General features: G+C 45.2%; 1 protein-coding gene across 2 annotated transcripts in view; it reads right to left on the bottom strand.

Moving 5' to 3' along the window:
- POLI (DNA polymerase iota) overlaps positions 1-12,741 on the bottom strand; it is a 31,073-nt gene extending 18,332 nt beyond the window's left edge. The window contains exons 1-5 of one of the 2 annotated variants that reach the window (XM_061614699.1): positions 12,518-12,741; positions 10,284-10,409; positions 8,686-8,850; positions 2,016-2,168; positions 12-248 (exon numbers count right to left, since the gene is read on the bottom strand). In XM_061614699.1, coding sequence (XP_061470683.1) covers positions 12-248; positions 2,016-2,168; positions 8,686-8,850; positions 10,284-10,409; positions 12,518-12,638 — 802 coding nt within the window. In that variant the 5' untranslated portion in view covers positions 12,639-12,741. Of the gene's footprint in view, positions 1-11; positions 249-2,015; positions 2,169-8,685; positions 8,851-10,283; positions 10,410-12,173; positions 12,494-12,517 lie in introns of those variants that run through there. The other variant, XM_061614708.1, reaches the window with a different exon arrangement.
- Positions 12,742-14,892: the final 2,151 nt, after the last annotated feature.

The raw sequence follows: 14,892 nt of genomic DNA, 5'->3' as shown, positions 1-14,892 counted from the left end.
CCCCATCTTACCAGGCACTTTCTTCATGTGATCAAGGCTGGCCATGAGGTCCTGCTGACTCTCAGGCAACAGAACAGTTTGCTGGTTGGGTTTAAAGATCCCCGATACCAATTTGGAGAGTAGTTTATTAGAGGCCACTCCTGCGCAGCCTGTCAGGTCCAGCCTGTCGTACATGGCAGCTCTCATCTCTGCTGCAATCTGAGACCCCACGGCTAATCTTATGTGCATGGGATCATGTAAGCTGACTGCTGCAAAGTAAACAAAGAGTTACAAAAAGCTGTATTTAATCCTCCTCAGCAGACAAGGCAAAAACAATGGTGGGAAACTTCCAGCCTGCCTGCCTAATTAGGCCTGACAGGCCTTCCCATGCGGCCTGTGAGGTCATCTCAGCCAAGCAGTGCCAACTTGCTCTACACCTGATGTCACATATAACATCAGGTGTGGAGCAGGTAATGACCTGGCTTAGCTGAAAGGAGGTTTGCAGGCACTGTGCAAAGCTGATTGTCAGGTCTTGCGGAGTGCAATGCATGGGACTTGCAAGACTCAATCACCAGTTTTATCGTTGGCACTATATGGGCTTTCCTTTGCCTGCATGGCTTGATTTCAAACTGCGCAAGCAAAAGCAAGTCACCTGATGTCATTGTGATGTCAGGTGACTGACAGATGGGCAGGCTCACCGTCTGGTCAAACTTGGCTTGCAGGGGGTGGGGGACATAGCGATTTGGCCCCCTGGCCAGATTTAGTTCCCTACCCCTGCATTAAAAGAAAACTCTACAACAGAATATGAACAATGGCAGGATGGAAAATACACACTGAATCGTCCAAAAGCAACTGGAAATTAAAAGGATGCTTCAAGATGTCAGTTGTCATAGCTACTGTAGTATATCAATCCAGGAAGTGAAACATGGTTCACTAGAAAAGGCAATAATGCTGGGAAACACCCAAATTATCATGGGGTTTCAAAGCTGTCAATCACCCATTTTGTATAACAATTGCTGGGCTGCCCGTATCTACTAGCCATGACAAGTGTAGAGTTTTATGGGTTACGTCCGGACCGAAAAACAAGCCAGGATCATTAACCATGGTTTGAAGTTGTCTTTTCCTCCCAATAATTCATAGTTAACACTAACCACTGTTTATCATGCTTTACTGGTAACAGCAAACTGAGGTTAGTTGACAACAGAAGTTAATGTTTCCAATGATAAACTTAGTTTAGCATTATGTCCCAAATATAATTTTGTTGCTGCTGCTGCTAAAGAGCAATGCTAGGTATGGTACCTTAATGTAGGGGTGGGGATTTGGCCAGTGGGCCAGATCTTTCTCTCCCCACACCCCCCAGCAGGCCAGCTTTGACACGTGGGTGGGGCCACCCACATGTCAATCATCAAATGTCATGATGCTAGCCGGTAACTGGTAGGAGGGTGGTCCCACCCATCTGTCAAAGTTAACCCGCAGGGTGAGGGAGGGGTCTGCTTCAGCAGCACATTCCCCAGAGGGAACACTCTGGCAAGGCAGCACCTGGCTGAACCCCTCCCCCAATCAGCTGATGTCACCCAATGATGTCAGTTGATTAACAGGTGGGCATGGTTTGGAGAAAATGACCTTGCAGACCAACTTGGACCTCCTGGAGGGATGGAGGTGCCCCACCTTAGACTTAAAGGTATTTATTGCTTATAATACTTGGACCATACTGCAAAGATTCCCAAGACACCTAACCAATTTAAAGGTATTAAAAAGGTAAGTCATTTTTGCTGTTCAAGCTCACAAGATTAGTTGAAAGTATTTGGGGGCAATAATATACAAAATTGTAGAGGGAAAGAACCATCATAAACAGCACATTTGTTATTCCTATTAAGATTGCAATATGCATTCATTTGCCTAGCTTTGATGTCATTCTATATCGCAAAGTCTGTTTGCGGTATGCAATAAGACTGATATAGCCATAGCTTGACACATGATGAAAGGTTGTCAGTATGATATTTTAGCTAAAGAAAAAAAAAAGGAATGGTACTTACTCTGATTATTATATATGTGGCCTGAGAGAGAGATTTCAGAAAAAGCATCTTTTTTCCATTGTTCCAGCCTCATTTCTACCATCTCAGTGACATCTACAAAATTTTCATCAAACCCAAGCCTTTCCACCAGTGGAGTAAATTCTTCCAACAATGCTGGAAATAAAAACCAACATGTGTAAGGTGTGTTTTTTTTTGAAGGGGGGTAATAAAATCTCTGTAAGAAAATCCCAGGCTCGTCTCAGACTGCTGCTCCTAGCCAAGGCCTGGCACTTTCTGAGAAGCCTGCCTGCTATTTCTGATCTGCTCCTTTGAGGAACCCCTAATTCCCCTTTTCGATGCCTGAACTAGGCTGGAGGTAGCTACTTCCAAGTCCAGACCAGAAGGATGCACTCTCCAGATGAGGGTCCCCACAGCCTGTAATAGAAGCTGGGGCTCCGAATGTAGCATCTCTAGAACGTATTGCTCTGCAGAAGCAGGGAAAGGCAGAAGGATCCTGCCCCCCACATCGTTCATACCAGGCCTGACCAATCCAGACACTTCGTGCTACACATCAATCACAGTGGCTGATATTGCACACTCCCATTCCCTTCAACACCTAAGAAGGGCTCTGAGACCAGACAATGCATGGTCGTTCACTAGGCTGGCCCCAAGGTACACATCCCAGAGTCCTTGGCATGAATGTACAACAGTTTCTCAGAACTGTCTTTGATCATCAGTAAAAACAAGCATTAAGCACCTAAGAGTCCTGCTGGATCAGGCCAAAGGCCCTTCTAGCCTAGCCTCTTATTCTCATAATGGCCAACCAGATGCCCACGCAGAGCCCGCAAGCAGGACATGAACGTAACAGTAGTCTTCCCACTTGTGATTCCCACCAGCTGGTATTCAGAGGCATACTGCCTCCAACAGTGGAGGAGGAACATAGCCATTGGGGCTGGTAGCCAATGAGAATCTCATCCTCTGCACATTAGTCTAACCCTCTTTTAAAGTGCAGACAGAGAGAGGGAAGCCCTCAAAGTGCCGAGCCAGCAACCAGCCGAAGATGAAAATGGTAATTGTTTATTGCAGCCCGGCGCATTTCGGGTACCAATAAACCCTTTGCCAAAGGCAATTATAAAAGTATACACACAAACAACATTAAAATCAATTGTAAGATGTACTTAAAAAGGTAAACTACAATACAACTACTCCCCTGATCCCCAGCATCTCCAAGTTGGGTGGGGGAAAGACCCCTGTCTGAAGCCGCTGTGTAGATAACAGTGAGGAAGAGGAAGCAATGGGCTCATGGTATAAAGCAGCTTCCTACGTTCTTTCACTCTGAGGATGTGGAGAGGGGAGAGGCTACAGTTATTCGGTTGCGAAGGGAAATGTACCTTGCAAATGAGCACATGTGCATCTTCCAGGGCTTAAGTCTAGTATGGAAAACTGGGCTGTATTGGGGCACAAATGACGACCTGGATCAATGCCGTTTTCTCTAGGGGCCTGGTTTGGTGCTTCATCTTCTTCAGATATAATAGAATCATAGAATAGTAGAGTTGGAGGGGGCCTATAAGGCCATTGAGTCCAACCCTCTGCTCAATGCAGGAATCCAAATCAAAGCATTCCCGACAGATGGCTGTCCAGCTGCCTCTTCAATGGCTCCAGTGTCGGAGAGCCCACCACCTCCCTAGGTAATTGGTTCCATTGTCATATGGCTCTAACAGTTAGGAAGTTTTTCCTATGTCCAGTTGAAATCTGGCTTCCTGCAACTTGAGCCCATTCCATGTCCTGCACTCTGGGACGATCAAGAAGAGATCCCGACCCTCCTCTATGTGACAACCTTTCACGAGCTCCCACTCAGAGAGATGGATATGTATGCTACTAACGAATAAACGTTAGCTTTTCTTTCTCACCTTACCAGTGGGCTTAACAGGCAAATGTGTTGTAACTGCTGCGCTAACTCTGCTGACTTCCAATATGGTTGAGATGGCTGTGTCTAGACCAGGCATGGTCTTCGTCTAGTAGCCCAACTACGCCCCTATCTGGACAATGACGATCTCGCCTCAGTTGTTCACGCTCTGGTAACTTCTAGATTGGACTACTGTAATGCGCTCTACGTAGGGCTGCCCTTGAAGACTGTTCGGAAACTCCAGCTAGTGCAAAATGCGGCAGCCAGGCTGTTGACGAGGACCCATCGGTCTGCACATATAACACCTGTCCTGGCCCGCCTGCACTGGCTACCCATCTGTTTCCGAGCTAGATTCAAGGTGCTGGTTTTGACCTATAAAGCCTTATACAGTGTGGGACCGCAATACCTTGTGGAACGCCTCTCCCGCTATGAACCTACCCGTCCACTTCGTTCAGTATTTAAGGCCCTCCTCCGGGTACCAACTCATCAGGAAGCCCGGAGGATTGTTGTTAGATCTAGGGCCTTTTCTGTGGTGGCCCCCGAACTCTGGAACAGCTTACCTGAGGAGATACGCCTGGCGCCTACGGTACTTTCTTTTAGGCGCCAGGTTAAGACCTGGCTATACTCCCAGGCATTTTAATGTTTAATGTTTTCATGTTTAACGTTGTTAGTTAACTTGCTGTTATGTGTTATTGATGTTATTATACTATTGTATTTTAATCCTGTTTGTACACCGCCCAGAGAGCTATTAGCTATGGGCGGTCTAAAAATGAAACGAAATAAATAAATAATAAATAAATAAACCGGTGGCCCTTGTTGTGTCCCAGGCAAAGGGAAAGTTAGATCAGGGAGAGGAGTCAGATGAGGACAAGGCTCGTTGGGGAGCTGAAGGAAGGGAGACGAGTGGGGAGGATTCTGGCAGCCCCCGAACTCCCCTGCCCGGCACTTCCACCGAGGAAGCTCCTGCCCCGCCTGCAAGTCCAACACACGAGCAGTTGGAAAGCGACTCTCCACCTGCGCCATCTACTCCCGGGCAGGAATCTCCGCCAGGCACTTATTTATTTTATTTATTTATTTCATTTCATTTTTAAACCGCCCATAGCGAATTCCAGCCAATCAGCCAGAGCTTGGAAGTAACTAGTTACAAGTAACAAATTACTTGTAATTCATTACTTTTTCGAGTGACGAGTGGGTAATTCCTTTACATTTTGATTGTAATAGAACTGGGAGTAATTTTACTACTTTTGTGGAGTAATTGTAACGTTTCCAGAATTACTTTTGGGCATTACTTGGGGGGGAGCAGGGGAAGTCTTCTGCTCCTCTGATTTGAGGATGAAAATCATGTGCCTCAAACTGGACTTCTGCGCAGTGTTGCTCTTTCCTCATGCTCTGTGGATGAGTAGGAGGTGACGAGGGAGGAGGCGGAGAGTGAGACGGGGTGGAGTGGAGAAAACAATTATTTTAAAAAATGGATAGTGGTGGTGAAGAATGGAGTGGAGGGGGAAAGGATCTGGAGGTCAAGAACATGGATAAAGGAGAAGGAGGCAGCAGCAGAATGGAGATAAAGAACTGAGGAGGTGAAAGATGACAACGTGTGTGTGTGTGTGTGAATACTGTGTTTGCACTTGGCACACAAAGTAGCCTCCAGCACCCACTCTGGCTACTGTGCTGCATTTGCAGTATTTCAATTTTTTTGCATCTCAAGGGAAAATGTGTGCTTGGATGAGTGTCCCTTAGTTGGTGGCAGGGCAGGGTCTGGGAGGTGGTTAAGTGAGAGAGATTATGCTGGCTGGCTGAGTGGGGGGGTTGCACTTGGTTTGACATGCAAAGATCTGAGTAGTGGCCTCAGCCTCCCTCCCCACCACCCTTACCAGCGGAGAGACCACCATTGCTACCTTATGAATCAAAATAATTATTCTACTATCTCTGTATGTGTTTGTTTATTTTTAATATTGTTTTAGGCTACTTAGATGTGCAGCAGCCAAGGCCAGCATCTTGTAGGCATTTTTTTAACGTAATTGAAATATAATTGTAGTGATTACTTTGGAGGAAAAATAAAGCAATCAGTTACTTTCAGAGCAATTGTAATTGTAACGGTAATTACTACTTTTGGGGGGCCATGTAACTGTAACTGTAATTTATTACTTTTAAAAAGTAATATTTCAAGCTCTGCAATCAGCATCCCGCTTCCAGAAACTGCGCTGTCACCTAGCGAAGCCCCGCTGTCAGATGGGTCATCTGAGACTCGCCCCCCCCTCGCCCCTCACGAGGAGGTGCGAGAAGAGAGGATTTCAGAAGGTGAAACTTAGGCGGAGCCGCAGTCTACTAGCCAAAACCATCCCTACTTAAGCCAGTGTCTCCCAAGGCACAAGTGCTGAGTCAACTCTCCTCAAACGCTTCAGAGACTGCTTAGCTAGTATAGTTAGGGAAAGGAGTGAGTCAGAATAGACAGGTATATAAAGAACACCCCTTTGGATGTATCTGTAACTTTAATCAAAAGAGAAAAAGACATCACCTCGCCTCAGTCTGAATCCGTCACCTCTGGGCAGCACAGCCCTCCAGATGTTGTTGGACTGCAATTCCCATCAAGGCCAGCCACCATTATAGCAATGTTTAGGGATGATGGTAGTTATCCAGAGGGCTACCAGTTCCCAACCTTTGGTTTACCACCGTTCTTCAGCTTAGCATAGCCAATGGCCAAGGATGATGGGAGTTGTAGTCCAACAACATCTGGGGACCCTAGGTTGAAGAACAGGGGTTCAGATCATGAGAGGGGAACCTTTTCAGCCCAGTGGGCTATGTCCTCTGTACCCCCAACCTGGTAGGCCACTTTTGACAGGTGGGTGGGGCCACCCACCTGGCAATCACCAGACGTCATTATGACATGAGATGAGAACTTCACAAGGGCTGATGGGCAGTGCCTATCAGCAAGCCCTGCCAGCCAAGGAACGATCTGGACAGCACTTTAAGCTCCCTATTGGTCCTTTGTAGCTGCGTCTTTGCCTGCCCCATAATGTCAAGTGTAGGGCAGGTAGGAGTGGCTTGAGGAAAACTGGCCTCACAGATCCACTTAGGACCCAACTGGTCCTAATAAAGCCCACAGGCTGAAGGTTCCCGACTGCAGACTATGGAACGCCCTACCTTGTGAGATCTGCTCAGCCTCCTCTCTTTTCACCTTGTTCGGCCTGTTTTAATTGGGCTTTATGTATTTGATTTTAAACTGTAACCTACACTGGGATAGCTTTGGCAACGAAGAATTGGAAAAGAAATACTTTAAATATAAATAGAGTTATACAGAAAAAGCTCCCAGCTGGTTGCAAACCCTTTATTAAACAAAATGTATTTTGAGAAGAAAAACTGGATGCTTAGGAGTGCATCAACTTCCTGGAGATTGTGCATCACAATGCAACTCTGTGACATCACTGCTGCAGGAGGAAGAGCCTGGTGAGATTCCTCAAGCAGCATGGCCCCAGTGGACAAGTCACACATTACAACTGAAGTGGGAGGAGTGAGAGGAAGCAGGGAATTTCCTGGGAGCAAGCAGACAAGTTCTTTTGACACCTGGAGCTTGTGCACCTCACCCTTTTCCTGTTTGCACATGATGCCAGAAATGTGTGAAGAGTGCACACCTTGCTTGCAATGCAACATGCAAAAGCATCCTCTTATTTGCTGTTGCAAAGTGGGTTTCATATTTTCTGCCTTCTGCAGAAAATTTGTTTGCTGATGACCTCCTTGCAAAATGGCAGAGGATTCTGGAGAGTGCTTTAAGGATGCACACTCATTTTTTCATCGTGCTCACCAGGCAGCGGGGGCTACACCGATACTCTTAGTGAACACTTGCTTGTCACTTCCCATTTCAGGGGAAGATTAACAGTGTGTGTTTTTCTGGGGGTGGGTGGGGGTGGATGTCTTTCAGAGAACTTTGTTTATCACGATGCAATCATAAATGAGAGAAGATTGTGTACAAAATGTGTCAGACCATATGGTATAACATAAAACAATCTTCTAAGTGGGGCAAAGATTTTTCTTCTGGCACAAAACATGCAGCTCTGGGCAAGACCATTACTATTCTTTATTGCCTACACTAAGAGTTTAATAGCGCTTCTAGGCCAAAGGCCTTCTAGTCCACCATCCTGTTCTCACAGTGGCTGACTGGTATTCAGAAGCATATTGCCTCCGACAGTGTAGGTAGAACACAGTCATCATGGCTAGTAGCCACTGACAGGGTTACCTTCTGTGCATCTGTTTAAACCCCTTTTAAAGTCATCCAAGTTGGTGGTTGTCATTCCATCTTGTAGGAGCAAATTCCATAGTTTAACTATGCACCGTGTGAAGAAGCACTTCCTTTTGTCTGTCCTGTATCTTTCAGCATTCAGCTACACAATATTGACAAGAGCCTCATCCAAAATGACATTTTTTGTGGGGAAGCCAGAACAAAGAGATCCAGGGAATGGTATCACAGGGACATACGAAGCTTCTTTTTACCAGGTCAGATTATTTGCCCTTTTAGCCCAGTATTTTCTACTCCAATTGCAAGTGGCTGTCCAGGTCTCAAAAGCAGAACATTTCACATCACTCACAATCTGATCTTTTAAAGTGGAGATGCCAAATACTGAACCTGACCCTTCTGCATACAAAGTACATACTTTACCACTGAGATATGGGCCTTCCCCCAGATCGAGGTGGGATCTGTACCCACGGCTGAACCCCTGGGAAAGAGAGGGATATACGTTCAAACACAAAGCTTTCCAATTCCACTCCACTGAAGAATATTGAGGCAATTACCTGTAAATTTATAAGACATTTCCCGGTATTTTGTCAGATCTTCTCCATTAACCAACATCAGTTCTGGACACTTTTCTTTTGCTTCTTTCACAGACATACATTTCTTGACTCCAAGATTCCTGGCTTCATAATTACAGGTGACTACTAAGTGTTTTTGCTGCACACCTGGAAGAGGTAAATAATATTGTAGCTGAAATCAACAAGTTCTTTGGAGTTATCAACATTCTGAACTATCTTTCAAAAAGTACCACAGTGCTGCTTAAAAAAAAAAAAATTCCAGAATTTACAGTGCAATGCTATGCACGATTAAAAAGAAGCAAGTCCCGCTATGTTCAGTGGGCCTTACTCCTTAGCGAGTGTGTTTAGGATTACAGCCTCAGGTACTCAGTAGTTATTTTAGGACTGGAGTCAAGGACTGCATTTTTAGTTAATGTAATAGCACATTAAAAGAATTACAGGCCTTTGACATTTTAAAAAAAGTTAAAATACGAAAAGTCAGTTTATGTGAAGCATATAGCAATAATGAAATACTTCTTTGGGAAGGTGGCAGAAATTACTTCAAGGAAAGGACTTCTAGAGGGGCAGCTGCAATAGTCCATGTAGCAAACCCAATAATGAACCTTTTAAAGTGCCACAAGACTCTGCATTACTTTAGAAAAGGAAGTCCACGGCACGTTACAGTTTTTTTACCATGGATCCTGCTAGCAGAGGCCTGCTAAGGCAGAGGCCTAATTGTAACTCTCACCAATGCTATTAAAAAATAATCCATGCTTTTCCATTCCTTGGATCAGGGGTAGGCTGACTTCAGGTCTGTGTGATCTGCTTTGTTTTTTAATAGTGCCTCAAGATCCTCCAGCCAGAGCGAGGCATAAAATGGGAGGATGTGCATACACCAAGCTCAGGTGGGTAGATGTACATACAGCAAGAGTTGAGGAAAAGGGTGCCTCTGAGCAGATGCTGAACTCAGGGAGTTGTGATCAATACCAGAATCAAGCTCAGACATCTTATCACACAAGAATCCACTAACTGTTTCCTCCCCACAAACATTTTTCCATATTCTAGTTGTTTGTTAGTTACTGCTATTCTCAGATAATTAGGAGTAAGAAACCATTGCCAAATTACTGCAGATCTCTCAACTAGCAGGTATGGATCTACCTTCTGTTGACTCATAGCTTAGCTAGTTCCCCTGTAAGTGGGCCACTATCAATAACAGAAACTCAAGATCTGTCTAGTATATCATCTCTTACAATGGCCACATATTGCTACTTGAATTGAAATGTCTACGAGAGGCAAAGGGGGAGTAAATTACACCAGAAATGATAATGTTCAGATTAGACACAGGAAACCTGTGGCCCTCCAAATGATGTTGGACTACAATTCCCATCATGCCTGATCAGCAGCTATGCTGGCTGGAGATGATGGGAGTTGGAGTCGAACATGTTCTATCCCTGATTTAGAAGGAACTAAATCAAAGAACTTAGTGCTGGTTTCCACGGGACTTAGGGTTAATAATTACTTGGGGAAAGAAAAAAGTACAGGCCCACCCCAATTTTTAATTTGCACATGGAAAAGCATTCAACAGCAAGATGTAAGGTTACCTAAAGGTTTACTTCTCAATTCAGGATTGCAGATAATTTCCACCTGGGCATAAAAACAATCCAGGTCCAGGTGCACAATTACTCGGTGCCGAGAACTTCCGGCTGACACCCCTTTGCCATGACAAGCTGCAATGAAAGGAAAATGCAGAGGATTCATTCTACATGTTAGCACCACCAGTGCTAAAAAGCATGTTAACCTGTTGCCACCAGATGTAACTACTGTTGCCATCATTTTAAAAGCCCCCCTCCTAGTATTTTAACAGCAAGCGTTCCATACAGGCATTTGGCAAAGAAACTTTTCTTGGCATAGGGACAAGGTGCACCGGGGGGGGGGGGAGATGTCTTCCTGCTAAATTTCAGGGTGTCAAACTGCTGTTTAAGGGCAAAAGAACAAGGAGAAAACGTGGTAATCTGGGATGTGTGGAGTTTACATCAATTCTAATTCAAGCAAACTAGTCTGATTGCCAATGGATACTTAACCTGCTGTCTGAATACGGAGGTGTGATGCTATCAACTTGAATTTTAAACAGGTTGTTGTTACATGTGATGTCAAAGAATGTATTATAAGCAAACTAAATAAATCTTGTTAGCTTAAAATGTCTTTTTAGAAAATATATCAAAAGAGTTTTAGGGTTAACTAACAACTCAGCATAACCCCCCCCCCATATTTCTGCTTAACACATGAGAGTCTTTTTGTGCCTAGTTACAAGTAATTCCAGGCTTCTTAGGTCTTAGAGGGGGTATGGAAGTATGGGGACTTGCCTGCCCCCATTCAAAGTAGGCATGCTCTGTAGCCTGCATACTGATTCTCAAAAGAGCAAAGCACCCCCTCCCCTTGTGCATGGAAGCACTCAAAGTTGCAGTGCAAAGTTCTAGAGACAGCAAGGATCCTGACATTTTTCTTCCTCACTCTAGCCAAGACAAACGGGGGGGGGGGAATGCCTTCTAGCAAAGGATCCTCATTGATTTACACTGTGGGGAGGGGGCTGCTCCCCTATCCAGTCCAACCGGATTTTGGAAATGCTTCCTGCTTTTTTCTTTTCCTAATGGCATTTCTGTGCATGTGTTTTAAGGAGGGATCCAAGATATCTCTTTCTGCTCCTATTTTATAATGACAGCCTTGGGGCCAGAGACCATATGGTAAACGACAGGTAAGAATTCCAATTAATAATAATAACAACAACTAGTGCTCCGGTTCACAGATCTCCTGCACACAACAGCAGCAGCTTGCACACATGAGGCCTCTGTCCATAGCAGTCATGTAGTGGCAAATTCAGAAGTTCAGGGTCCCTTCATAATAGTCACAGCCACGCCCCCTTATACAACCTTCTAAGATTACAGAATAATCTGGCCAGGCTTGAATACTGCTTTCTGCTTCTCTATCACTGTCACCATTTGACTGTCCTTTCTCCCTGTGAGAGATATCGCTCAAATTACTGGTTTCAGTATTTTCACATTTCTCTCCTGCTGCTACCAAACTGCTTGATGATGTAGATGGGATGCTGTCATCAGGATTCACTATCTCTTCCTCAGCTGTTTTCAGAATTCTCACTCTCCACAACTTGGCTTTTTGAAGCAGGAACTAATAGGAACTCCTTTCACTCTGATCGACTCCAATCAGCAAGAAACAAGAAGGAAGCAAGTTAGAAGACTCTTCTCGGTGGCTAACACCCTCCCCTTTCATGCTGATTGGCTCCTAGGACACTGGAGACATAGGGACCTTTCTGGGACCTGGGACCCCCAACAGTAAGGTGTCTCAGACTCCCCCAAGACCCTGGACAACTACACAGCAAATTGCAAGCAGGCACGGTTACAATGGTGCTGGAGGAAGGAGATAAGGGCACAGTAAGTTTAGACGTGGTGCCCAGTACCCACAAGTTAGAAAATCACCATTGTTTGCTTATGTCTCCCTTATTATTTCGATCTCTTATTATCCTGGGTTTTGTGAGCCCGCACTAAGCAGGCCCGCCCGGTCTCCTCGATCATTTTGGTTGCCGCTTTCTGAACCTTTGATGCGCTGCAACAGCCTTTCTTTCTTTCTTTTTTTAGGTGAGGCGACCAGAACTGTACACAGTATTCTTCTCAGTATTCTTAGGAAGCCGCCTCCCAGTTCCCCAGGCGCCTAAAGAGGCGCGGGTTCTAAATCGGAATGCCTAATCCGCTTTCCACGCCACTTTATAGAGATCTCAAGAGAAGGCGCGGTGGGAGCAGCAAAACTCCTCGATTCTATTTACATGGGACTCTCTCTCCAGCAGCAACAGAATCTTGCCCAGGTTTGCCGTCGCCAGGCTCCGGGAGAAGCCAATCCGGTTCTGTCGTCTCTTCTTCTTCGGAGCCCTCCATTACATGCAGCATCCGCGCGCAAGCTGGCGCCGCCTCCGGCCGAGGCCGCCACTGGCTGGGCCAACCTCGTAGGCGGAGTTGCAAGAAATGATGCCTTTCTCGTTCCGGCGGCAGTCTGTGGGGGCCGGGCTTGAAACCGGGATCATCTAATCCGGATTGGTTAAAGTTCAAGGCCCTCGGATTTCCCCTCCCCATCCTTAATTTTCAGTGGAAAGCCGAGGGTAAAGTTCCACGCTTGCTTGGGAGAAAGCCTATTTGGGTTTAGTGGAGATTACTTCTGAGTAAGCATGCGTGCAGAACTTTTCTTTTTAGTGCCATTTATGAATCGCTCCCCATAAAATATCTCAGAGCGAGTTCACAATAAAAACATCAACAATAAAAAAATGCCATTTACAGTATACAAACAATTTAAAACAGTATAATTTCATATGTTTAAGCAACTTCATTCAGATCCAATACAGACAAATTAGGCTGTACTTGAGGATTCTAATCTGCCCTATCCTGGCACAACCAGATGCCCTTTTACCTAGGATAAAACCCTGCTGTGTTTCAGGTGTTTTACTCCCTTGCAAGTGTGTTTAAGACTGCAGACTAAGGAGGTGAGAGCAATTAAGCCGGTGTAAGTGACTGTGACCTTGTTAATGGGGCCTTAAGGTGGAACAGGCTTTCCAGACTTTTAACACATTGTACAGTACAATTGGCAAAAACAAACAAAACGGGAATATGAAAGGATTTCTGCTGGATGAGACCAGATCCACCTGGTGTTCTGTTTACAAATGCCACCACACAAATGCTCCTGGATGTTGTAATCTCACATAAACAGAGCATGGATTATTGTGAACGTGATGTTACCCACTTTTGTTTATCCCCAATATCAGGGACACAGTGAAAAACACCCTTAGGTGAAAAAACTTGTCCATCTCTTAGGGCTGCTCCACACAAAGGACCTACAGAGAAGACAGTGTATTGTTGTTGTTATGTGCCTTCAAGTCGATTACGACTTATGCCAACCATATGAATCAGCGATCTCCAAGAGCATCTGTTATAAACCACCATGTTCAGATCTTGTAAGTTCAGGTCAGTGGCTTCCTTGATGGAATCAATCCATCTCTTGCTTGGCCTTCCTCTTTTTCTACTCCCTTCTGTTTTCCCCAGCTTTATTGTCTTTTCTGGTGAATCTTGTCTTCTCATGATGTGTCCAAAGTATGATAACCTCAGTTTCATCATTTTAGCTTCTAGTGATAGTTCTGGTTTAATTTGTTCTAACACCCAATTATTTGTCTTTTTCGCAGTCCATGGTATGTAATTAATGCAAAATATGCCTCTTGACCAAAATTTGTGATTTGTCCACATGAATTTATTTATCTATTTATTTGTTCCTACATGCACAAAATTTAGGTTGCTAGGTAGGATGCTGAAAGCCAGGACCTCCAAGGTGGCTTTCTCTGAAATGCTACCGGTTCCACGCGCAGGACCAGCCAGACAGGCCCAGCTTCGCAGTCTCAATGCGTGGATGAAACGATGGTGTCGGGTGGAAGGGTTTGGATTTGTTAGGCACTGGGGAACATTTTGGGACAAGCCGGGCCTGTACAAAAGGAACGGGCTCCACTTGAACCAGAATGGAACCAGACTGCTGGCACTTAAAATTAAAAAGGTGGCAGAGCAGCTTTTAAACTGACTGAGGGGGGAAACCCGACAGGAGCTGAGAAAGGTCCGGTTCGGAATAAACCTCCCCCCGGGATAAAAACCAAAGAAATGATGAAATTTTAAAAGGGGTAGGCCTAGAAGTAGGCATTGTGAGAGCAGGGGCACAGGATATAAATTCAGAAGAGCAAAATTACCACAGGCCTAACCACAAGTGCCAAAGACACTTGAAGAGAGACACTGCTTACAAGTGCCTGTACGCTAATGCTAGGAGCCTGCGAACCAAGATGGGAGAACTGGAGTGCTTGGTCTTAGAGGAGAGCATTGATATAGTGAGCATAACGGAGACCTGGTGGAATGGAGAAAACCAGTGGGATACGGTTATCCCTGGATATAAACTATATCGGAAGGACAGGGAAGGACGTATTGGTGGCGGAGTCGCTCTATACGTGAAAGAAGGCATTGAATCCAGCAAGCTCGAAACCCCAAAAGAGGCAGACTCCTCCACAGAATCGTTGTGGGTGGTGATACCATGCCCCAGGAGGGACTTAATACTGGGAACGATCTATCGTCCCCCTGATCAAAATGCTCAGGGAGACCTGGAGATGAGATATGAAATTGA

The sequence above is a fragment of the Rhineura floridana genome, chromosome 1, assembly GCF_030035675.1.
Source record: "Rhineura floridana isolate rRhiFlo1 chromosome 1, rRhiFlo1.hap2, whole genome shotgun sequence".
Classification (NCBI taxonomy): domain Eukaryota; kingdom Metazoa; phylum Chordata; class Lepidosauria; order Squamata; family Rhineuridae; genus Rhineura; species Rhineura floridana.
Note: the sequence above shows the minus strand (reverse complement) of the source record. Positions and strands in the feature narration are given on the sequence as shown.